The sequence below is a fragment of the Carcharhinus amblyrhynchos genome, chromosome 8 (genome assembly GCF_965287045.1).
Source record: "Carcharhinus amblyrhynchos chromosome 8, sCarAmb.v2.hapA, whole genome shotgun sequence".
Lineage (NCBI taxonomy): Eukaryota > Metazoa > Chordata > Chondrichthyes > Carcharhiniformes > Carcharhinidae > Carcharhinus > Carcharhinus amblyrhynchos.
Genome location: NC_137331.1, coordinates 26190153 through 26214364, shown reverse-complemented (window position 1 = coordinate 26214364; position 24212 = coordinate 26190153). Strand labels below are relative to the sequence as shown.

The window sequence follows — 24212 nt, the reverse complement described above, 5'->3', positions numbered from 1 at the left end:
CTTGTTAGGCAAATAGGTTATTGGGAGTATTGGGGGATATGGAACTCAATACATGATTTGGCTGAACAATGAGCATGTTCAAAGGTTATACTTCATAAGTTCATAAACATGCAGGAAGGCATGCCAAGAGAAACATATCTAAAAATGAGAAGCAAATAAACAGGAATACATGCATGCCAGACAGCATAAACAGCAAGTGATGGACCCAGCTAAGTGTTTGCACAAGCAATGGATCAAATTTAAGCACTGCAGTGATGCCACATCCACTGTGAATGGACAATTTGCCAACTCACTGGAGGAGGAAGAGGCCCCAGAAATATCCCCCATCCTCAATGATGGAGGAGCCCAGCATCAGTGCAAAAGATAAGGCTGAAGTATTTGCGGCAATCTTCAGCCAGAAGTGTCAAGTGGATGATCCATCTCTGCCTCCTGAGGTTCCCAGCATCATAGATGCCAGTCATCAGCCAAATTGATTCGCTCCATGTGATATCAAGAAACAGCTGAAAGCACTGGATATTACAAAGGCGATGGGCCCTGGCGATATTCCGGCAATAATACCGAAGACTTGTGCTCCAGAACTTGCCACACCTCTAGCCAAGCTGTTCCAGTACAATTACAATTAGCTACAATGTGGAAATTTGCCCAGGTCTGTCTTGTCCATAAATAGCTGGACAGATCCAATTACTGCCCCATCATTTTACTCTCAATCATCAGTAAAGTGATGGAAGGGGTCATCGACAGTGCTATCAAGCTGCACTTACTCAGCAAGAACCTTCTTGCTGATACCCAGTTTGGGTTCCACCAGGATCACTCAGCTCCTGATCTCATTAAAGCCTTGGTTACAACATGGACGAAGGAGCTGAGCTCTAGAGGTGAGGTGACAATACCTGGCCTTGACATTAAGACAGCGTTGACTAAGTATGGCATCAAGAAGCCCTAGCAAACTGTTGTCAATGGGAATCAGGGGGAGCACAGTTGTTGCTGACTTTTGACAGCTCCTCTATAAACTTCTTCCCTTTCAACAGTGATATGCTAATTGACTGTTCAGTTTCATTTTAAAATACAAATATATTTAAACTTGCAGCAACTGCACTGATTTAGCACAAAATATATTCAACCTGTGCTACCAGTTGATGGGTTAATAATTGATATTTCTAACCACTTTCACATCATGTTAAATTACAAAGTCTCACAAAATGTCTATTTAAAATGAATCAGACCTAACCAGAGAAATCAATATTGTACTGTTTTAAGAGCTAATCTTCATAAATTCACTATAAAACTGTGAGTATCTAATGTTTTTTACACAAATGTTCCACTGAAATTAACTTCTTTGCTTTAGCTATCTTGAATTATTTTGAAACATCTATAAAACACCAAGCCGTTTCTTTATCTGTGTAAATAATCTTGTACATTTGCACTCGTCCTGTCGGTGCAGAAGTGTAAAGCTCCAAATGTCAAGCCAATCTTAAAAAGTAGCAAACAAAAAAGCCCAAAAGCCGCAATTCTGTGCAAAAAGTCATCTTAACCTCCCCCCGCCCCCCCAAACCACAAAAATGTCACAATCCAACCATAACATCTGTAAACTGATCAGTAAATTTGTATAAGCTACTTAATATACAAAACCTAAAAGCCCAGATATTGCATCCCATGCCAATGTACTAATCACTTTAGATTCAATTATCACATACAATCTACAAGTGCCTGCAATTGTTTTGCTATGGCCCATACTGTATAATGAGAAAACAATCTCCACCACCAAACATATGATTGTTAGAGATAGTACAAAAGATTGAAAGGAATTTTCAGTTTTGTGGAAATGGCAACAAAAGATTCAGTCAACTTATGGGAGCTTGAGAGAGGATTATGCGAATTCCCAGTTTATAAATCATGGAAGTATGATGTCAACTGCGTGACTTAAAGACTCAAAAACAGACATTAGAGGAGCTCTGGGACTCAGAGTCCCAGACAATGACAATGATGAGACAGAGTACAGGAATGAGATAGAGAATCTGGTGAACTGCTGCGATTCTCTCTCCCACCTTCTTCTGTTGGGAAAAAGATACAAAAGTCTGAGGTCATGTACCAGCTGACTCAAGAACAGCTTCTCCCCTGCTGCTGTCAGTCTTTTGAATGGACCTACCTTGCATTAAGTTGATCTTTCTCGACACCCTAGCTATGACTGTAACACTACATTCTGCACTCTCTCCTTTCCTTCTTTATGAGCAGTCTGTTTTGTCTGTATAGTGTACAAGAAACAATACTTTCCACTGCATACTAATATTTGTGACAATAATAAATCAAATCAAATCAGCTCTGGCGCTATTAATCTTTTAACCTGGTTCTTTATCCTGATGCCCAGCTCATATTTGATCCTGATGTGCATAATCTGTGCTGTGATCCTGCAAGATCCTGGTTAAAGTTTTGCAAAGGGGAGTGAAGTTAAGTTAAGAAAATTCTCGTTTGGTTGAGGCAGGAGTCGGCCGGTGGGACTTAGTTTGCAGTGGCGGTTTCGCTGGTGAGTGGGCCTATGCTTCGGTGAGACTATTGGCATTGAGATGAAGAGTTGCTATAACAACTTTTCTCAGAACAATTGGAAGCAAAACCTACAATCTTTTCCAGAACTTGGCTTATCCAGCAAAGCCAGGAACCAAAACATACGATGACTTAACAAAGATCCTTGAAGTGCATTACTCACCAAAGTCTTTGATCATCATGGAATGGTTCAGATTCCACCAAAGTGGCAAAAGCATTTCTCAGTTTGTGGCAACCTTAAAAAAGCAGGCACAACATTGTGAGTTTGATGAGTTATTAGAAGATACTCTTTGAGATTATCTGGTTTATACTCTCCAAATTGAGGCTACCCAATGAAGATTGCTTACTGAGCATGCTTTGACTTTAAAGACAACAATAGAAATTGTAGTATCGATGGAATTGGCTGCTAAAGAGGCTTCACAATTTGGTGCAAAAATGAAGATCCACAAACTTCAAACTGCACAAGTAAAACAGCAATGAACATGTCACAGATGTGCGAAAATGGTCTAATGGTCAACCAGAATGTCTCAAAGCAAGAGTGATGCCATATGCAATTTATACCAAGGTTGAAGAAGAATTCATACGACTGATTAACACGCATGTTTTAGAACTGGTTACGATAAGTGTCTGGGCTATCCCCATTGTACCTGTCCTGAAACCAATTGGTTCAGTTTGTATTTGTGGTGATTTAAAACAACCATAAATCTAGTGTTGTATGGTGATCAATATCTGCTTCCTTTAAATGAAGATCTGTTTGCAGGGTTATCAGGTGGGCAGAAATTCAGCAAGATAGATCTTTCACAAGCATATTTATAGATGAGTATCGCTGCTGAACTCAATCAGTGCTTACCATCAATACTCAAAGGTCTTTTTTGTTATAAAAGATTCTCTTTTGGAATAATGTCCGCAGAAGAACTAGTCCAAAGATTGATGGATCAGATTTTAAGTGGTCTCTCTGGTATATAAGGTTACCTGGATGATGTTCTAGTTACAGGGTCCAGTGAATAAGAGCACTTGAATAATTTAGAGGCAACATTGGAATATCTTCAAGCACGTAGTCTGCACATCAAGAAAGAAAAGTGTGACTTTTTCCAAATGTCAGTCCAGTATTTGGGTCATATTATTGATGGTAAAGATCTTTATAAAGCACTTAAAAAGGTGGATGCTATTTCAGGAGCACCATTTCCGATGAATGTAATGCAATTGAGGTTCTTTCTAGAATTAGCAAATTATTATGTCAAATTTGTTCCTAACTTAGTAAATTATACAATGGTTTCAATAACGTAGCTCTGTGTGAAACAGTCATGGCACTGGACACCAGAAGCATACGAGGATGTCAAAGGTGCTTTACAGAAGTCTAAAATATTGGTTCATTTTAATCCAAATCCACCATTTTTGTTTGCTTGTGATACTTCACCTACAGAGTAGGGGCAGTTATTTTGCATATGTCCTCTTCAGGACAGAAAAAACCAATAGCTTTTGCTTTGTGCACTCTGACTGGTGCTGAATCTAACTATAATCAGCTAGGAAAAGGAGTGTTGAGTATAAGGTTTGGCGTACAAATGTTCCATCAATATTTATCATTTCACGTTATTGACTTTTAACTATTATTTTTGGTCTGACAATTGTTAGCTGCTAGTCGACTGCAAAGATGGTCACCGATCTTACCTGCACACCGTTATGGTATAAAGTATCGTAAATCAGAGTATCATGCTAATGCTGATGCATTATCACACTCACCTTTACCTATTGAGCAGATACCACCAACTAGTTTTGCTAACATTCTTTATTTTTCACTGGTAGATTATTTTCCTGTGACAGCTTCTCAAATTCAGAGGTATGACCCCAAAATAATTCCGTGATGGGGAAAGTAATGGATATGGTATTGAAATGAACAATGGCTGGAATGCATCATCTACATCCTGATTTGAAACCATGTTTGTCAAGAAGATTTGATTTGCCCATCTAAGGTGGGCGTCTATTGTAGGGAATCCGAGTGATCATTCCTCCTCATTTACGTGGACGAGTTCTTGAATAACTACATGAAGGACACCCTGGTATAGTTTGGATGAAAGTGTTAACATGTAGTTATTTTTGGTGGGCAGGCTGGATGCTCAGATGAAGAAAAAGTGCAACAGTGCCAGTGCTGTGAATAAATAAGTATACCGCTGTTAGTTCCTTTATTTCCTTGGGGATGGCCTGAAATGCACTGATAATGATTACTTGTGGATTTTGCTGGTCGGTTTGATCGTTACATGTCCTTAGTCATAATTGATGCACACTCAAAATGGCCGGAAGTTATCAGGAGATCTTTTATAACTAAACATAGTTAGGGAATTAAAGGTTTCCTTTCTTTATCTGAGTTGCTGAGGTGCTGACATAGGCTCTGATTTGTTGTGGTTAATCCAAGAGAGTTTCCCCTATCTTGTTGGGAGGACGGTCATACCTTTCTCCAAAATACCATATGGATGGCTGTTTGGATAATTCTTCTCCTTGTCGGTAGGGTTTCCTTGGTGGAAGATGGTGCAAGTTTTCCAGTGATGTGAGACTGATCAGTGCCTCTGCTTTAGCTGGAGAGGAGGGAGTTTTGTTATGTTGCGAGCCTTGGAGAGGGTACACCGCCACGCCATGTCTTGCTCCGTTGGCCGTATCCTGGTATTCCCCTTTTTTCTGGGTTATTATATCATTGCTTGTAAGTCCTGGGATGATGAGTTAGACCCTGGTTGGTTGCATATTACGCCACAAGACAATCCTGCATTTTGTGTGGCTCTGTCCCAGTTATCCTGTAGAGGATGACATTCACCATGGGGACATATACCCATGGCCTTTTCCTATGATCCCCCATCCTTTCTGATATCCTTTCTTTATCCGTTAAAGAGGGGTTGCTGGCTACAGCGATTGCAATGCCTGATAATCTGAACCATTTGTATGAGTATTTGCTGGTCGTTTTTGTATATTTATGTGAAATAATGACTACTCTGTACTGTAAACCACTAAGATTGACTTGATGAAAACCACAATTAAATAAAGGCAGGGCTGTAGGAAGGAAATGCAGCATATGCAACATAACTGGAAAACAGATACAGCCAATGCAAAGAAACCACTCCAATGGAGTATAAGGATCCTGCAATAGAAACTGCCGAGGACACAAAATGCTTGGCAGGGCAAACAAGATGGATCGAAGCATCTTTGACGCCCTGAAGATTAAGCATGGTCCTCCTTCGTACAACTACTCACCTGTTCTCGGTGCTGATGGGGAATCACTCCTAACTGACAGGACAGTTCCCAAAAAGTGCTGGGCTGAGTATTTTAGAGAAGTGCTCAACCAGCCATTCCGCTGTAAATGGGGTAAGCTGTAGGAATGCTTCCAGACTTGTGAGACCCTGCACAACAAACCAGTTGATAAAAGCGTCAGATCTCTATCTTCAAGGAGAGCTCCAGGCTCTGATGGAATCCCAGGAAAATATTACCATTCTGGGGGAACACAGCTAACCTGCGATCACCGGACCTGGCTGCCTCAGGAAAGGAACTAGTATAATCAAGGACCCCATGCACCCTGGGCATACTCTCTTCCACCTTCTCCCAAATGATACAAAAGTCTGAGGTCACGTACCATCCGACTCAAAAATAGTTTCTTCCCTGCTGCCATCAGACTCTTGAATGGACCTACCTTATATTAAGCTGATCTTTTCCTACATCCTAGCTAGGACTTAACACTATAACCTGCACCCTCTCCTTTCCTTCTTCTCTGTGTACTCTATGTTTTGTCTGTACAGCACGCAAGAAATAATACTTTTTACTATATATCAATACGTGACAATAATATATCAAAGCAAGTCAAAAAAAAAACAGTGGAGGAAGACAGAGTGAACAGGATAACATTGTTTCCCTTGACAGAGAATTCTAGAACTGGGGACATAGTTTCAAAATAAATGGCTGTAGGTGTAGAGTGGGACATGAGGGAGAACTTTTATGCAGTGGGTGCTGGGTTTCTGGGATTCATTGCCTGAGTTGGTGGTGGAGGCAGAGACCCTAAATTCTTTTAAGAAGTACCTGGATCTGCACCTGAAGTGCTGTAAGCTACAGGGCTATGGGACGGGTGCAAGAAGGAGGGATTAGAAAGGGCACCTGGATGACGTTGGTCTGGCATGGACAAGACGGGCCGAGTGGCCTTCTCTTGTGCTGTCACTTTTCTATGGTTCCACGGTTCTAATTAAATCACAGAAAGTGGGATTAACAAACCACTTCTGAGGAATTCAAGGATACCGTGATTGTTCACTGTGCAATGGGTAAAATACTTAGAGCTACCGTACTCAGTATTGTTCCCCAAGATAAGGAACTATTTTGTGAATAGAATGGATTGAGAAATATTTGAAAATGACAGAAAGCAAAACATCTGCTGGCTCACCCAACTGATCCAATGCAGTTGGACTGTATAATACATACACAGCCCAATCTGCTTGACACCACACCCACCCCCCCTCAACCCTCATCTAATCCCCTTAAAGTAATGATGAACTAGATTAAAACCCAGGCCAACTTTGGAAAATATAGCCTGGAAAATTACTCTCTGAACATCTCAGATGATCTAAAGGGGTGGAGGATGTACCTTAGCCTTGACTTACAAGGCACTTATTTATCACGAGGTGACTTTTGCCCAAACAATCACTCGGCTGAAGGAATGCTACAGCCGAATCTCTACAGCCTAGCTTTGACTTAACACTACGTACTGTACTCTCTCCTTTCCTTCTCTATGAACGGTATGTTTTGTCTGTATGCATGGAAGAAACAATACTTTTCACAGTATACTAATACATGTGACAATAATAAATCAGATCAAATGCTGCAAATTGGTGTTCATATCATGGGCCAACAGCCTGTTCCACAGGTTCAGCATTCTCTGAGAAAAGAACCACCTTCTAACAAACCAGGTTCTGTCCTTACATAACTTGCAAAGATGTTCTCTGGCCCCCCCTATCCTACTGAGCTGAAATAGACTCAATGCTGGAAATATTCGGCAAGTCTGGTGACAGCTATGGACACAGTAAGAAGTCTCACAACACCAGGTTAAAGTCCAACAGGTTTATTTGGTAGCACCAGCTTTCGGAACGCTGTTCCTTCATCAGATGAATGAGGACATGTGTTTACAAACAGAGCACATAAAGACACAATCTCAATTTACAAGATAATGGTCGGAATGTGGGTCTTTACAGGTAATCAATCTTAAAGGTACAGACAATGTGAGTGGAGAGAGGGTTAAGCACAGGTTAAAGAGATGTGTATTGTCTCCAGCCAGGATAGTTAGTGAGATTTCGCAAGCACAGGCAAGCCGTCGGCATCTCTACATCACATCTGTGGGTTCAGGACTGTGGTTAACATTTCAGCTTACTAGCCTTTTATCAGATCTAACAGGTACATGTCTGAGTCCCTTCATTATTTTATAAACCTTGATCAATTCAGCGTGAATCTAAACTTGTAAGCTAAAGGAAACTAGTTATTCTTCAAAGAAAAACACCTAAGATAGAGATTCTGATCATTGAAAACTAGGTTAAGCATTGATACATGCTTGCGCTATGCTGCCCGATACATTTACACGGAAGTTAAACCTTTTGTTTTAAATAGGTTAATTAACACTAACATAAAAACAAAGGGTATTGAAACTTTTTTTTCTAATGCTTGTCTCGTACACAAACTTGGTTGAGTGGAATTTCTATCATAGATTAGAAGTTTAAAGTTTATTTAATGGTATCACATTTAGGCTTACATTAAGACTGCAATGAAGACATTGTGAAAATCCCCTACACTCTGGCACCGGTTCGGATCAATGCACCTAACCAGCATATCTTTCAGACTATGAGAGGAAGCTAGGACACCCAGAGGAAACCCACACAGACACAGGGAGAATGCGCTGACTCAATACAGACAGTGATCCAAGCCTGGGATCAAACCTGGGTCCCTGGCACTGTGAGACAGCAGTGCTAACCGCTGTGTCACCGTGCTGCACTGCTTATTTTCACCATAGGAATCTCAGTAAAAACATATGAACAATGAATCTATTATTCAAACTGCCCGACAGATCACAAGTACCTGATGAAAAAACATCAGCAGTGGTTGAAGAAATTCAAAGCTGGGGGCATAGTGTTAGCAGCTGCAAGTTACACATCATAGCAGAAGAGTGCTTATTGAAAATTGAACAAGATTCTGACTCGCAAACATGAGTGAGTTCCTCCAGCCAATAGTGCAAGATCTGGAGAAATTAAATGGGTAAATTGACAGATTGCACAATGCATTATCTTCCATATGTTATTATAATGAATGGCAAGATTTCCTGGTGTGGCTTGCCAGCTGTTTAGATGAGGATTGTACTGAAAGATCTACTTACCCTTATGGAGTGGGGATGGCATGGTGGCACAGCGCTTAGCACTGCTGCCTCACAGCGCCAGGGACCCAGGATCAATTCCGGCCTCGGGTCACTGTCTGTATGGAATTTGCATGTTCTCTCCATGTTTGCACGGGTTTCTTCCAGGTGCTCCGGTTTCCTCCCAAAGTCCAAAGATGTGCAGGATAGGTGGATTGGCCATGCTAAATTGGCCCTTAGTGTCAGGGGGATTGGCAGGGTAAATATACTACGGGAATGGGGCCTGGATGGGATTGTGTTTGGCGCAGACTCAATGAGCCAAATGGTCTCCTTCTGCACCGTAGGGATTCTATGGTTCTATGAGTGGGCGATAAAGTTGAACTCCTGAAAGAGAAATAATATTTTAAAATATTTTTCAGTCTTTTTAATGCTTTCTTGACTTTTTTCTCCTTGGTTTGTTTCTTTTTGAGATTGGAACATCCTTACTCTAGAACGCGGGGTATACACTGGCCCTTGAAGCCTTTAAAGATCTTTTTGAAAATACTTATATCCAAATATAAAATGTGAACAAATGGTATATTTGATTGCCATTTTAAAGTAATTAACAAAGTACTGGTACTTAAAATTAAACCCATGTGGCGTGTTTCATTGAGCTAATTCTACAAGAATACTTTTAACAACAAAAAAAACCTTTTAAAAACTATCAAAATCTATATCTTTGGATTCCAACGCAAAGCACTCATCAAATTCATTTGGAGTCACTTTGGCCATGGCATCGTCATTAAAGACCCTCCTCTGGGTCAGGTTTGGCACTTTCAGTTTCAGAATCAACTTCCCACAACAAATCACCTTCATCTCCATCCACTGAATTAGATGTTCTGCATGTCTTAATGAACTGATGACAATTGGTGATATAGTGGTTAGCACTGCTCCCTCATAGTTCCAAGGACCTTGGGTCAATTCCGGCCTTGGATGACTGTCACATACAGTTTGTACATTGCCCCAGTGTCTGCGTGAGTTTCCTTTGGGTGCTCCGGTTTCTCACATACTGCAAAGATGTGCAGGTTAGGTTGATTGACCATACTAAATTGCCCTTTGAGGGGATTGGACTATGAAGAGAGACTAAATAGACTGGGTCTGTACTCGTTGGAGTTTAGAAGGATGAGGGGGGATCTTATAGAGACGTATAAGATAATGAAAGGGATGGATAGAGTAGAGGTAGAGAGATTCTTCCCACTTAGGAAGGATAGCAGATAGCACAGCCTCAAGATAAGGGGAGGGGGGGCAGTTTAGAACGGAGTTGAGGAGGAACTTCTTCACTCAAAGGGTGGTGAATCTCTGGAATTCTCTGCCCGTTGAAGTGGTGGAGGCTACCTCGCTAAATATTTTTAAGACGCGGGTTGATGGGTTTTTGATAAGAGAGGGGATTAAGGGTTATGGGGAGAGGGCGGGAATGTGGAACTGAGCCACGACAGATCAGCCATGATCTTATTGAATGGCGGGGCAGGCTCGAAGGGCTAGTTGGCCTACTTCTGCTCCTATTTCTTATGTTCTTATGTTCAGAAGACCAATGTAGCCCAGGGACTGCCAAAAGACCTGGATGCCAAATTGATCCCAACAGTTTCTCACGAACATCAAATTCTCATTTTGACAAGTTAGCAAAGACTTTTAGCTTGAAACCAGCATCATACTTCACTCTCTTTGCTGGAGGACACATTTCTGTCCACTGTGCATTATCTGCTTTTTGTGCGAGTGTGTTAAACTCCCATGCACTTTTTTGACAACACTGCCTGTATCTCCCACTTTATGCCTTGCTGGTTTTGTTAGGATAAGTTTCTAATTTCCCAATCTTCCTCAGTGTTCTTTCGGCATGTCCAACTTCCTTAAAGGGAATCAAGACTTTGTAATTGTCCGGTTCATCTCCTTGGCATTATGCAACTTATTGCCCTGCAGAAGGAAAATTGGCGAATTGTAGCAGCAAGCACAATGACAAGAAATATATCAGATTTGTTTAAAAGCAACCTTGTATTAGATTAAATTAGAATAATTTGCTGTATCAAATTCTTTTAAGCTGTTAGTGAGTCAAGGTTTTCAATTGTAAAGAGCAACTTGAATGTGTGTTCTGTGTAGTACGGCCAATCGTTGTAAGGAAGGAAACAGCTCAAAGAGATAAGAAGTGGCCCATACAAACGTAGTACAAGGTAATGGGGTGGATGTGGGATTGGGGTGGGACGTGAACAGAAAAAGACAAGTTGTACATGCAGATCAAACTCTATACCTTTTAAAAAATACAGAAGGGGATAAAATGTATGGCTGTCTGCTTAAAACATTAACTTGGCTGCGTTCTGGATTTACGTTGACAAGCCTGGGTTCCGAAAGCTGTAATTTTCAAGTTAGCAGTTGCCTCCTCCTCTACCACAGGGCTGATGTTGTGAAAGATGGCCTTTTTTGATTCGATGAAGCAACTATTCACATCAGAATAGACAGACATAAACAGCATCCATTCTTCTATTTACTTTTAATATAAAATAATCTCTTGGGACTGAGTTTTTTTTAATGTGTAAGGTCCCAAGTTGGTAGAACACACACAGTAATGGCATATGACCAAACACAGAAGTGAATGGATGTTTTGACTTCAAACTATGACAATGGCTATAGTATGGCCTAGTACAAATACTTCCTGGAATGAACTGGAGTTAGAATCAAAGAATCCCTACAGTGCAGAAAGAAGCCATTTGGCCCATCGAACCTGCACCGACAATAATCCCACCCAGGCTCTATCCTTGTAACCTCACGCATTTACCCTGACACTCAGAGAAAATTTAGCATGGTTAATCAACCTAGCCATGGTTGGAATGTGGGGAAACCGAAGCACTAAGAACAAACTCATGTTGACATGGGGAAAAGATACAAAATCCACACAGACAGTGACCCGAAGCCGGAATTGAACCCGGATCCCTGGCAGCTGGTAGTCCACACGGAAACCCAGCTACAAGGACCCATGGATTGTCTCTTCTATACTTGTAACTTGCTCCCACTGACTATGAAGGCTATAAGACACAGTAAAAACTTAAATGGGAATTCAGAAGAAACGTCTTTACCCAGAGAGTGATTCAAATGTAGAATTAGCTACCATATGGAGTGTGGGTGTTTCCATGCTGTAAATACAAATGGGTGGTATTTTGCATTTGGCAGCAAAGGGCACTCATTGCTGAACATGAAGAAATTTAGTGATCACTCCGGCAAAAACATTAGCTCTGCCTCCGTGCAGCGGTACTCTCTGCAGCGCCTTTACTGGGCTTTGACAATATGGAGCTGCAACCACTGCACCAGGCCATCCAAGCAGCTCACCATGTTAAACATTTTCACAAACAGTAAACTAAAAGCACTAAAAACAAATTTGCTTTTAAACAATTGGGCAAATTAAATATTGTGAAATATACATGGGGAAGCTAAAATATTGGGAAAACGAGGCCTACAAAATATCACTTTAAAAATCTACTGATGGTCACTTGTCAGCTCTTCATTATCATAAAATTATTCTTAAAGTTCATATTGTTTAAACGAGTCGTGTTGCCATTAAAAGGAGGACCAGAAGGACCTTGGGGTCTGGGTCCATAGGACTCTTAAATCGGCCTCGCAGGTAGAGGATGTGGTTAAGAAGGTGTATGGTGTACTGGCCTTCATCAATCGAGGGATTGAGTTTAGGAGTCGGGAGATAATGTTGCAGCTTTAAAAGACCCTGGTCAGACCTCTCTTGGAATACTGTGCTCAGTTCTGGTCACCTCATTACAGGAAGGATGTGGAAGCTATTGAGAGGGTGCAGAGGAGATTTACAAGGATGTTGCCTGGATTGGGTGGCATGCCTTATGAGGATAGGTTGAGAGAGCTCGGTCTTTTCTCCTTAGAGAGACGAAGGATGAGAGGTGACCTGATAGAAGTGTATAAGATGTTGAGAGGTGTAGATCGGGTGGATTCTCAGAGGCTTTTTCCAAGGGCTGGAATGGTTGCTACGAGAGGACACAGGTTTAAGGTACTGGGGTGTAGGTACAGAGGAGATATCAGGGGTAAGTTTTTCACTGGGTCCTTGTGCATGAGTCGCAAAAACCCAGTCTGCGGGTGATCAAGAAGGCAAATGGTATGCTGGCCTTTATAGCAAGGGGGATAGAACATAAAAGCAGGGAAATCTTGCTGCAACTGTGCAGGGCACTGGTGAGGCCACAGCTGGAGTACCGTGTGCAGTTTTGGTCGCCGCACTTGCGCAAGGATATTTTGGCCTTGGAGGGAGTGCACAGGAGGTTCACTAGGCTGATACCGGAGATGAGGGGATTGGACTATGAAGAGAGACTAAATAGACTGGGTCTGTACTCGTTGGAGTTTAGAAGGATGAGGGGGGATCTTATAGAGACGTATAAGATAATGAAAGGGATGGATAGAGTAGAGGTAGAGAGATTCTTCCCACTTAGGAAGGATAGCAGATAGCACAGCCTCAAGATAAGGGGAGGGGGGGCAGTTTAGAACGGAGTTGAGGAGGAACTTCTTCACTCAAAGGGTGGTGAATCTCTGGAATTCTCTGCCCGTTGAAGTGGTGGAGGCTACCTCGCTAAATATATTTAAGTCACGGGTAGATAGGTTTTTGACAGACAAGGGAATTAAGGGTTATGGGGAGAAAGCGGGAAAGTGGAACTGATCCACTTCAGTTCAGCCATGATCTTATTGAATGGCAGGGCAGGCTCGAAGGGCTAGATGGCCTACTCCTGCTCCTATTTCTTATGTTCTTACTCAGAGGGTGGTGGGTGAGTGGAATCAGCTGCCGTCGGTGGTGGTGGAGGCAAATTTGATAGGGTCCTTCAAGAGACTTCTGGATGAGTACATGAAACTTAATAGAATTGAGGGTTATAGGTAAGCCTAGTAGATATGGATATTATCAGCGCAGCTTGTGGGCCAAAGGGCCTGTTTATGCTGTAGTTTTTCTATGTTCTAAAAACCCAGTTGTACCTATTTGAACAAGATGTAGCTTTTTAAAGGGGTTTCAGATGGGCTAGGGAAGATGGTATTTCCACTGATTGCCAGTTCTGGAGGGATCCACAGGGCAGCCTGCTGCTGAGTCCTGAGCAACAGATTTCAGGATTTCCATGCTAATTTGCATATGCCCAAGTAGCAACTAGTTTCAGGGAGATAATGACAGTGAACACCAATCTTTGCTGCACCTTAACAACACAACCACTTTTGTGGCATTAACGTGAACAGTACATTGAAGGATGAGTTATTTCAGAAGGGATGTGGTCATAGTGTAATATATCTGCTATCATATATATTGTGGGTTATAAATTTATAGCAAAAAATTACACAGAAACTTACACCAATTCATTGAAAACAGCCCCCAGCCTTAGTCCCTCCCCAGCAAAACCTTGCCTATTGCAAACTAACTGCCACAGATCAACCTCAATGCTACTGAAGTCATAACACCTACAAAATAAGCAGCAGTATTATTGATATCCATATCAGCTTTCTCCTGTACTATATTTCAACACCTTAATAGCACATGCAAACTGTGTCAATGGTGTCTTGACAGCTTTACAAGTTTATCACAGGGTGTTATTGGTCACATAGTTAACTTCATTTGTGGTGTTATGTTAAACCAAAATCAAACTCGCATACGTACAAAAGTGTGTCACTATAAACCACCAAAATAGATCCCTCGGATTTCGGTAAGCAATGATTTTATAGCAAAACGTATCTAAAATGGTTGACATTTTATACCAGCTCAATGTGATCTTTGTACTGTAGCACATTTTAACTTGTATTTTGGAGTCAATGCTACTGGAGAAATGCAATAATTATCTTGCATCTTTGCTGCACCTTAACGACACAACCGCTTTTGTGGTAGTAACGTGAACATACATTGAAGGATGAGTTATTTCAGAAGAGATGTGGTCATAGTGTAATATATCTGCTATTATATATATTGTGGGTTATCAATTTATAGCAAAAACTTACACGGAAACTTACAGCCAATTTCATTTTCCAATGTAAAAGCATAATTGCTTTAACGTCTGATATAAAATACGGCTTAAGGACCGTATATATTTATAGCAACATTTGTAAGCCAATCTGCTTCCAAATGTTGCTATATTTCAAATTGCATTGTATTAATCATTAATTGGGTATAGATAGAGTGAATGCAAGCAGGCTTTTTCCACTGAGGCTTGGGGAGAAAAAAACCAGAGGGCATGGGTTAAGGGTGAAAGGAGAAAAGTTTAAAGGGAATATTAGGGGGGGCTTCTTCACGTGGAGAGTGATGGGAGTGTGGAATGAGCTGCCGGATAAAGTGGTGAATGCAGGGTCACTTTTAACATTTAAGAAAAACTTGGACAGGTTCATGGATGAGAGGGGCGAGGAGGGATATGGTTCAAGTGCAGGTCAGTGGGACTAGGCAAAAAATGGTTCGGCACAGACAAGAAGGGCCAAAAGGCCTGTTTCTGAGCTGTAATTGTCTAGGGTTCTAATCACTTTTAGTCACATAACCTTTCAGATTAATGAATGTAAGCTGGTTGTGGTGAAAACATGTGGGAAGAGTTTGTTGCGTGGTGTTAAGATGGGAACTACAGAGAAGAGTTTTTGACTGAAGATATCTCAGAGGCTCATATTGAACTTATATAAATAAAGAGTTTTAACTAAACAGAGATGGACATGAGGGATGTCCCTGAGACACTTCTGGGGAATTTTTCTGTCCTGCCACTATAGGAATCGTGATAGGCAGGGTGGACACTATACTAAGTTCCGTTGACCACGGGAGGGATTTTCCGGTTTTGTGGCGACTGCGGCTGGAAAATCCTGTCCTTTGTTTACAAAAGCGGAACGAGACAGTGTCCCCAATGTTTGAGGTGGCAGCTGCAGGTCTGAACAAGGAGAGAGAAAAGGAGAAGGGCATGCAAAGGTTTTCATTTGTGTTTTTCAATGGCTGCAGTTACCTGGGTTTGATCCTGGAGGGACAACACCCCCATCTAGTAGCCGCAGCTGTAACCTGGCAACATTATGGGTATGGGGTGGGGGAGTAGTCCCTTGAGTCAACAATCACAGTTCTCATCCTATCGCTCATGTTTGTTGTGGTCTATCTGGTTTAGGATGACACGAGTGTCCTTTGATCACATTGATATTGGTATATTTAAAAAAATACTGACCAACATGAACCAATCACAAAAGTTTTATTATAGAAAATATATTAGAATTTCAATGAAATAGAGACATGATTTACAGATAGATAAAACTCCACTCCACAATAAAATGTCCATGTTAGCACAGCACTCACTAACTGTTCAGCTGGACAGCCAAATTTTCCAGACACTTCAATAGGTAAATATTCAGCGGCCCTTCAAGATTACCTGGAAAATAATTCATATATATAAGAAGCAAAATCAGTTTTCATACAAATACCCAGCTTGTGCTAACAATCTGCATTCAACTTCCAAATGATCAATAATCTCAAAATTGGATTTCTGTATATATCACAATTTTGAACAGTGTGAAACAAAACTGGACAGGAAGAATAACTAATAAATTACTAAATATTGACTTCCAAGAAGATTTCAGTGTTCAGCTGTGATGAATAGGAGTTCATCACAATTTGCACCACAAAGTCTATATATTCTTTTTGAGATATGACTGGTCACTTGAAATTTGTGATATGAATGTAGGTGTCCTGGGTTGAGCTGGAATTAACAATCCACAGACTGGTTTAGAAACTGCAGCATAAGGAAAATAACCCACTGAGCATGTAGTCTCATAATCAAATCTATTCAATCTGAATGCTTATTCGCTTGCTGCCTCACACTGCTACTGACAAGACTTGGAGACCTTACAACATTCACAGAATGTTAAACTAACTGATTTATGTAAACACAGTTTGACTGCCATTGTGCTGGAAACAGATAAGGAACCGGAACTCAAATTGTCTGGTTATTTTTTGGGATGAAGTTCTGCAATTTCTCTCCGGATAGACTGATTAACAGCTCCATTTTTGGAGAGTAGCAGATCTTGTAACTCTCCCACGTTGCTGATTTGTCCTGTACTATGTAGAGACGGTATGTTGCTGCTTTATGGCCATATGAACTCCCATATTCACAAAAAGAGCGCTACACAGCAAAGGTCCTCCACTTCAGGTTCAGCATCAGCAAGGTTAGCAAAGCATCATGTCTTTTGTTGCCTTCCGGAACCCAGCAGTTCAAAGTCTCATAAAAATAGCAGACAGTACTAGTGCATTATTTCTGCCACTGCTTACTTATTGCTTTTCAATACATCTGCTTTGCAGTTGTAGCCTAAACCGTGAGAACATCAAGGTTTACTGGCATCAATGACTCACTAAATAGTTGCTGGTACTGACTTGCCATTACCCAAAGATGAAAATTAACTTTTAACTTATTTCTAAGAAAGATGCCTCCTGAAATATTGGTATGCTTTTCTTCATCACTAATATAGATTTTAGGTACCCAAGTTCAAAAACAACGTATGAACACAAATGCTCAGTGAATAAGTAGCCTTGATTATAAAAAAGCTGCCAAATATTTCATTTAATTTTGCTTTTTGACAGGTGTTCAATTTGTTTTCTTGATGAGGCTCATTGTTTGATGGGAATATAAATGTAAAAGTTCTAACATGGCAATTGCTGTTTCTACTGTAGCTCTTGGACCATCATCTGGGAAGTTTAATTGAAAGCCAAACTCCTATATCTAGTAACCTGGCAGGAGCTGGCAGTTAAACTCAAATTCTAAATTACACAATTCAACAAATTAAATATGCAAAATTCATCAATTCTTGATAAAGTCTTTTTTAAAAAAAACATTTCTTTGCTGGATGTACAGCATGTAAATATTATGTTTGCTTCAGTACTTACACTTTTTGATTGATAGGTAAGTTTCATCCACTCTCCTCTTGATTGATGGGTTTTTCAGAGTAACTTTGGCCTAGAAGCAACATTTACTTCAGATTGATAATGTGCAAATCAATATGATGCTTAACATTATTTTTATAGCAAGAACATAAATGAGGACATCATTGCCGAAGCAAAAATAATCTCAACAAGGTTACTTAATTATAGGAGAGGAACAAAAAAATGTGGCTTATTCTTGTGCTAGAAAAAGGTTTTCCATGATTTGTTTAACAAGTTGTTGAGTGTGCTAATTTGTGATAGAAATGTAAAAATAGGCTTAAATATTTCACAATACAAAATATAATATGTGACCTTGGCTTATTTATCTCATGTGGCTTTTCTTACATACCAAGCTAAAATTTGTATTTCTCTTCCTATGTCTATCTATTTGGTTCTTTCTCATTCCTCAATGATTTTAATGCATTCTCTAAATTTGGTTTCCACATTTTTCTCACATTTGAGCCAGGTTATTTTTAAAAACTATTTTTAGGGTCTTGGACCAGAACCCCAAGGTATATTATGAAGCCAGAGCAGACCCAAACAATTTTTCTATTTTGGCGTAAATGTGAAGAAAGGATGCTTTGCTGCAGGAGTTAAGTCTACTGAAAAATTTGGGATCTTTTATTAAGATAAGCTTGATTCATACTACTTTATATATAACTAACAAAATGAAGCAGTTTGAGTCTTACCAGTTGAATAATCTTTAGAAAATGAAAGGAAACAACTCTAATCTCTAACATCACTATTTCAGTTCCAAATGAGCAACGTTCTTCTTCAACTCAAATACCCTTTAAACACAATTAGCAAGCTCAGGCATATTTGCTATAAATTGGATTAACACCCTTGAAGCTTTCAGAGAGGTTTCAGTTTCCAGAGCAGCTTGCAGACTTCTGTCTTTAAACCACCCCAGAAAACTGAACAGAAAGCTGTTTCTCTCTGCTGCATACATGGTTCCTCCCATTAACCACTTATTGCATGATCCTGCATATCTAATTCAAAATCCTCGGGAAAATCTTCATCTTTAAACTAAAATCTATTAGCTCACTCACAAATAAACACTATGTGGCTAAAATGAGTAATTATCCAACTCTCCCAGCATCCGAGTTGTAGGTTTTCCAGACACACTGACTGGAGAAAAAAACAACCTGAATTTTAAACATTTGCCAGAAACATAAAATATATCAATTGCACACTATCATCACACTACATGACACATTATAAACCTGTTTTGTCTCTTACCCAATCTTAAATATTGCTATCATATGTTCTTTTATGGATGTGATCAATTTCAAGATCTTGCCTTTGTTAAACAGTGGGTAAACACACACATGGTAGCCAGTAGGTACTGGGTCATATGCCATGATGAGTATTAGGGAATATTATGTATATATACTTTTAAATAATAGAAAATTAATAATCAAACAACTAATTTTCCACTCCATTAGTTTGAATGAAGTTGTCAATTTGTTTAAAAATACACTGAGAAAATTATAAAACTAATGCATGTATTGTGACAAAATCTCCCTTAAAACAAGCATAAAAAGCATAAATGACGACATATGCAAAGTAATTCTTAGTAAATATACATTTATGCCAAAGAAAGAGAGAGGAGATTTTCTGGCAAATCAAACTTGTGTTACATTAACCAGCATGCAAATTGACATAAGAACATAAGAAAGAGGAGCAGGAGTAGGCCAACTAGCCCTTCGAGCCTGCCCCGCCATTCAATAAGATCATGGCTGATCTGTCGTGGCTCCGTTCCACATTCCCGCCCTCTCCCCATAACCCTTAATCCCCTCTCTTATCAAAAACCCATCAACCCGCGTCTTAAAAATATTTAGCGAGGCAGCCTCCACCACCTCAACGGGCAGAGAATTCCAGAGATTCACCACCCTTTGAGTGAAGAAGTTCCTCCTCAACTCTGTTCTAAACCGCCCCCCCTTTATCTTGAGGCTGTGCCCCCTAGTCCTGCTATCCTTTCTGAGCGGGAAGAGTCTCTCCACCTCTATCCTATCCATCCCATTCATCATCTTATACGTCTCAATGAGATCTCCCCTCATTCTTCTAAACTCTAACGAGTACAAGCCTAATTTATTCAGCCTCTCCTCATAGCCCAACCCCCTCAACTCCGGCATCAGCCTAGTAAACCTCCTCTGCACTCCCTCCAAGGCCAAAATATCCTTGCGTAAGTACGGCGCCCAAAACTGCACACAGTACTCCAGCTGCGGCCTCACCAATGCCCTATACAGCCGCAGCAAGACCTCCCTACTTTTATATTCAATGGGACTGGACAGCTACTCCATTGTTTGTTGCTGATGGGAGAATTGCTAACATGGTGCCACAATTTATTACATTGGCTGAATGATCCTTTGACCTCCAACTTCTTCAAAAGGCACATTTCTCATTCAGAAGGGGTGCAGGATTCACAGATATTACACATGGGTGAAAACCTAACAGCTCTGCAACACAAAGGTGTAGATTTCAGAGCAGGTGATACAAAAAATCCATTTGGTACCTCCTGTCTACAGGGTATACATAAAGGGCATGCCATCAGTTGAGGTTATCAGCATACAACACTCATATACATGGGACCATGTCATCCAGAAATATTTCTGACAGTGTAAATTTCTGTGTTATTTATTTATCAACTCATTCCACCCATCTCATATCCTTGAACTATATGAAATGGCTATTTGAGTTTAAACCTGTTCTGTGATACAGCTGTTTCCTTTGGCATCAATGTCATAGAGAAAATGAACAATCATGGATACGCATTAAATGGAAAAAAATTGTTATCGGTGCACTTTTCAGTCAGGAGATGCATTACAAGCAAGATTGAATTCAAGCTGAAACTCTGATATCACAATGCAGATAGTTCAACGATACACTCACCTTCTGGTAGTTATGAAGTAAAGCCCAAAGTGCTGAGGCACCTATAGTCTGAACTACAGGATTGTCATTCTCTAGACAAGCAGCAAATATTGATACAGTTTTATCTGAGGGCAAAACAGGGAAAGTCAAGAACACAGTGAACACTATTTGTCTCACAGCCATCTGACTCAAGCAGTAATAGTAATATCATTTTTCACACAGACTCGAAGTGGCAATAGTAACGAAGGTTTGTAATTACTTTAAAATGTTCAAGGAATCTGTAATTATTCCAAAAATGTTTGAAAACTCTTTCTTCAGAGCTTGTTATCAATTGTAAAGGGATCAATTATAGTTCTTGAATAATAAAAAGGTCCATGTGACCTCATGACATTTGACCTGGAAACAGTACTAACAGAAAGAAATTTAAAATACTGAGGCCATGTAGCAGACACAAGAACAGAAACGCTGCAGGTCATCAGCATCTATGAAGAGAGAAGCAGAGTTAACATTTCGAGTCAGTAAGCAGGTGAGAGAGGGCTGGTGGGAAAAAGAACCTAAGGGAAAGTTTGTGATAGGATAAAGGGCAGGGGAGATTGAATGACAAAACCTTTCATGGTGCAAGGTCAAAGGACATGGCAATGGGACAAGACCAAAAAAAGTGTCATGAGGAAGTTGTGAATGGCAGCCAAAAACATAGTGATGGAAATGAGAGAGAAACTGGGGGCAAAATAACAACAAAGAAAAATGAAACAAAATGGGGCAGAGGTTACGATCTAAACTTGTCGAACTTAATGTTAGATCCAGAAGGCTAAAATAGGCTCAGTCAAAAGATGAGGTGCTGTTCTTCCAAAGTAAGCTTAGCTTTATTGAAACGTGGATCCATGCTGATGGATTGCCTTCATTCTGAAGTACAGATGTTCAAAAATCTAGCCCTTATTCTTCAAGGTTACTATCCAGTTCACCTCTGAAGGTAAATGCTCTAAACAGGTCCTCAAGTCAGAGTTTATTTTATATCCGATATGAGACGTTTGCACACAAACTGAAAATATGCAAATACCAAGCAGAGGTAAAAAAACTTAACACCTTTTTTCATACGTTGAAATGCAATCACCAATGTGTGACAAAAATTCTTAAAGCAACTATTTAAATAGAAGTCACACTCATAAACCACTACTTCAGCAATAGAACCAAGGCAATAATCAATTAATTTTCAACAGGCTTGAAAACAATTTAGTTCTCATCAATTCATTTATAAAATTAGTAAACTAGTAATAATCAAGAAAAAGTGGAAAGTTTAATGTTACCGTTCGCTAGAACTTTTGGTTTATTAATAGGATTGAAGCAAGTATTATGAAGCACGAGCAGGGCAGTAGATTGGTTGTTTTTGTGTTTATGCTGGGACATTGCTGTCAAAAGCTCCAGACTCCCATTCATCCTCAGAATCATCTGCTGTCCTTCATCTCCAAAAGACATATTCAGCAGCAGCTTCAACCAAAGCATGGCCAAAATACTTAAGGGTTTTCCTGCTGTCTTTGGTAATGGCAGGGCAAGGAAGTTGTTCAAGAAATTGCTCTGCAATAAAGATCGGAGGCATGAAATGAGCAAACGTCCCAATACTGACTGCGAAAGCAAAGTAGCACTGATATTAACAATCACAATGCTGCCTGCTAGGTAAGCTGTGAGAAGTTGGTTTTATGGACATGCCCATTAAGTGTCAATCTTCCAATCCAAAGTCTGAAGAGGAACGTGAGCCATTCAGACTCAGACTTATCACATTTTTAGAGTGAGCTAAAAACTTTCAATTTATGTACGTTTAGATGGAACAAATTAATATTCTGTAGTTTTGCATTTCTTACCAAATTAAAACAAAATTGTATAAATTCCTTCTTGCGCTCTCCCAATTTATGGCATTTTAGCTGTAAAGATGCTAAAGAGTTCAGCTGATACCTGCTTTGGTTCAGTCAGCAAGAGCTCCTTGTAAAATTTGGGAACTAGCATTCTTCTTGTACCCAGCAACCACTCCAAATCTGTCAATCATTTTCAAACAACGTACAAGGCAAGCATGTAAGTGCAAAAGATTTTAATATTTTTATCCTTTCAGCTCTCCTTTTGAGTACCTGCCATCGTTAACCTCAAAACGAAGGTCAGGACCTCTGCTTGATTTCCAATGATACATGTCATCAGGGCTCATTAGTTCCGCTAATGCTTTCAGAACCATTTTTTTTCTAAAATTATCACTGACTTGTGTCTAGCATTCTTCTTTGGTACATTTACATTCTCACTTCTGCCATCTTTTGTAAAAACTGACAAAACATTTTATACTTTGTTATTTTATACCATAGATTTGACAAGACAAATACATCCCTGGCTTTGCTGGCTTTTTATCCTCTCTGTTTCCTCTGAAATATCAGGACTGTTAACTCTCTGGGGAGGAATTTTTCTGTCCTGCCGCTACAGGAATTGTAGCTGGTGGTGGTGGTGGTGGTGGTGGTGGTGGTGGGGCGCGGGGGGGAGAACCATGCAAAGGTCTGTTGACCTTGGGCAGCATTTTCTGGTTTTGGGGCAAAAGCAGCTGGAAAATCCCACCCTCCTTCTCTCTATGTTGACCTCCTGTGTATTGCTCAGCATCCATAATATTTTGCTTTTGATTTTCATCCTCTAAATTTCTCCTTAATATCTGAGTGGGTTTATCTTTACATTCTTTTATGTTTATAAAAACTTTTATATTATCAGATAGCTTTTCTTTACATCCCCTTTTAGCCCTTTAATTTCCTTTTCCACCTCCACAATATTTTCTACATTTCACTCAATTTTGATATTGTTAGCCCCAACTCTTCTAAATACCTATAGCATACGTTTTTAGAACATAGGGCGGCACGGTAGCACAGTGGTTAGCACTGCTGCTTCACAGCTCCAGGGACCTGGGTTTGATTCCCAGCTTGGGTCACTGTCTATGTGGAGGTTGCACATTCTCCCTGTGTCGGTGTGGGTTTCCTCCGGGTGCTCCGGTTTCCTCCCACAGTCTAAAGATGTGCAGGTTAGGTTGATTGACTATGCTAAAATTGCCCCTTAGTGTCCTGGTATGTGTAGGATAGAGGGATTAGAGGGTAAATACGTAGGACCTGGGTGGGATTGTGGTCGGTGCAGACTCGATGGGCCATATGGCTTCTTTCTGCACTGCAGGGTTGCTACATGATTCTATGTTACATAAAATGGTAAAGTCACATAGTCCCAGAAACCACAGGCTGTTCTCTGCTTTGATGGAGAGAGCTGATTGGCGGTGATTTAACCGAGGATCACCACACCTCAGGTTAGGGATAAGGTTGAGAAGGAAGGTCTTCTTGAATAACCTCAGCCAGTATAGAAACTGATCCTGCGCTGTTGGCACCACTCTGCCTCACGAAACAGTTGTCCAGCTAACTGAGCTAAACCAACTCCTATTTATTAGGCATTGCAGTTATGAAATAGGAAAGCATTTCTGAACATCTGATTCTACTAGATATTTATGCTTCCATTTTA

The 24212-nt window shown here is 40.3% G+C and overlaps 1 protein-coding gene across 2 annotated transcripts in view; it reads right to left on the bottom strand.

The window, feature by feature from the left end:
- Nucleotides 1–16085: 16085 nt before the first annotated feature.
- rttn (rotatin) overlaps nucleotides 16086–24212 on the bottom strand; it is a 203255-nt gene continuing 195128 nt past the window's right edge. For both annotated transcript variants that reach the window (XM_080193777.1, XM_080193778.1), the window contains exons 46-49: nucleotides 21998–22265; nucleotides 20715–20818; nucleotides 17787–17856; nucleotides 16086–16278 (exon numbers count right to left, since the gene is read on the bottom strand). In XM_080193777.1, the coding sequence (XP_080049903.1) occupies nucleotides 16205–16278; nucleotides 17787–17856; nucleotides 20715–20818; nucleotides 21998–22265 (516 nt within the window). In that variant the 3' untranslated portion in view covers nucleotides 16086–16204. The remainder of the gene's footprint in view (nucleotides 16279–17786; nucleotides 17857–20714; nucleotides 20819–21997; nucleotides 22266–24212) is intronic.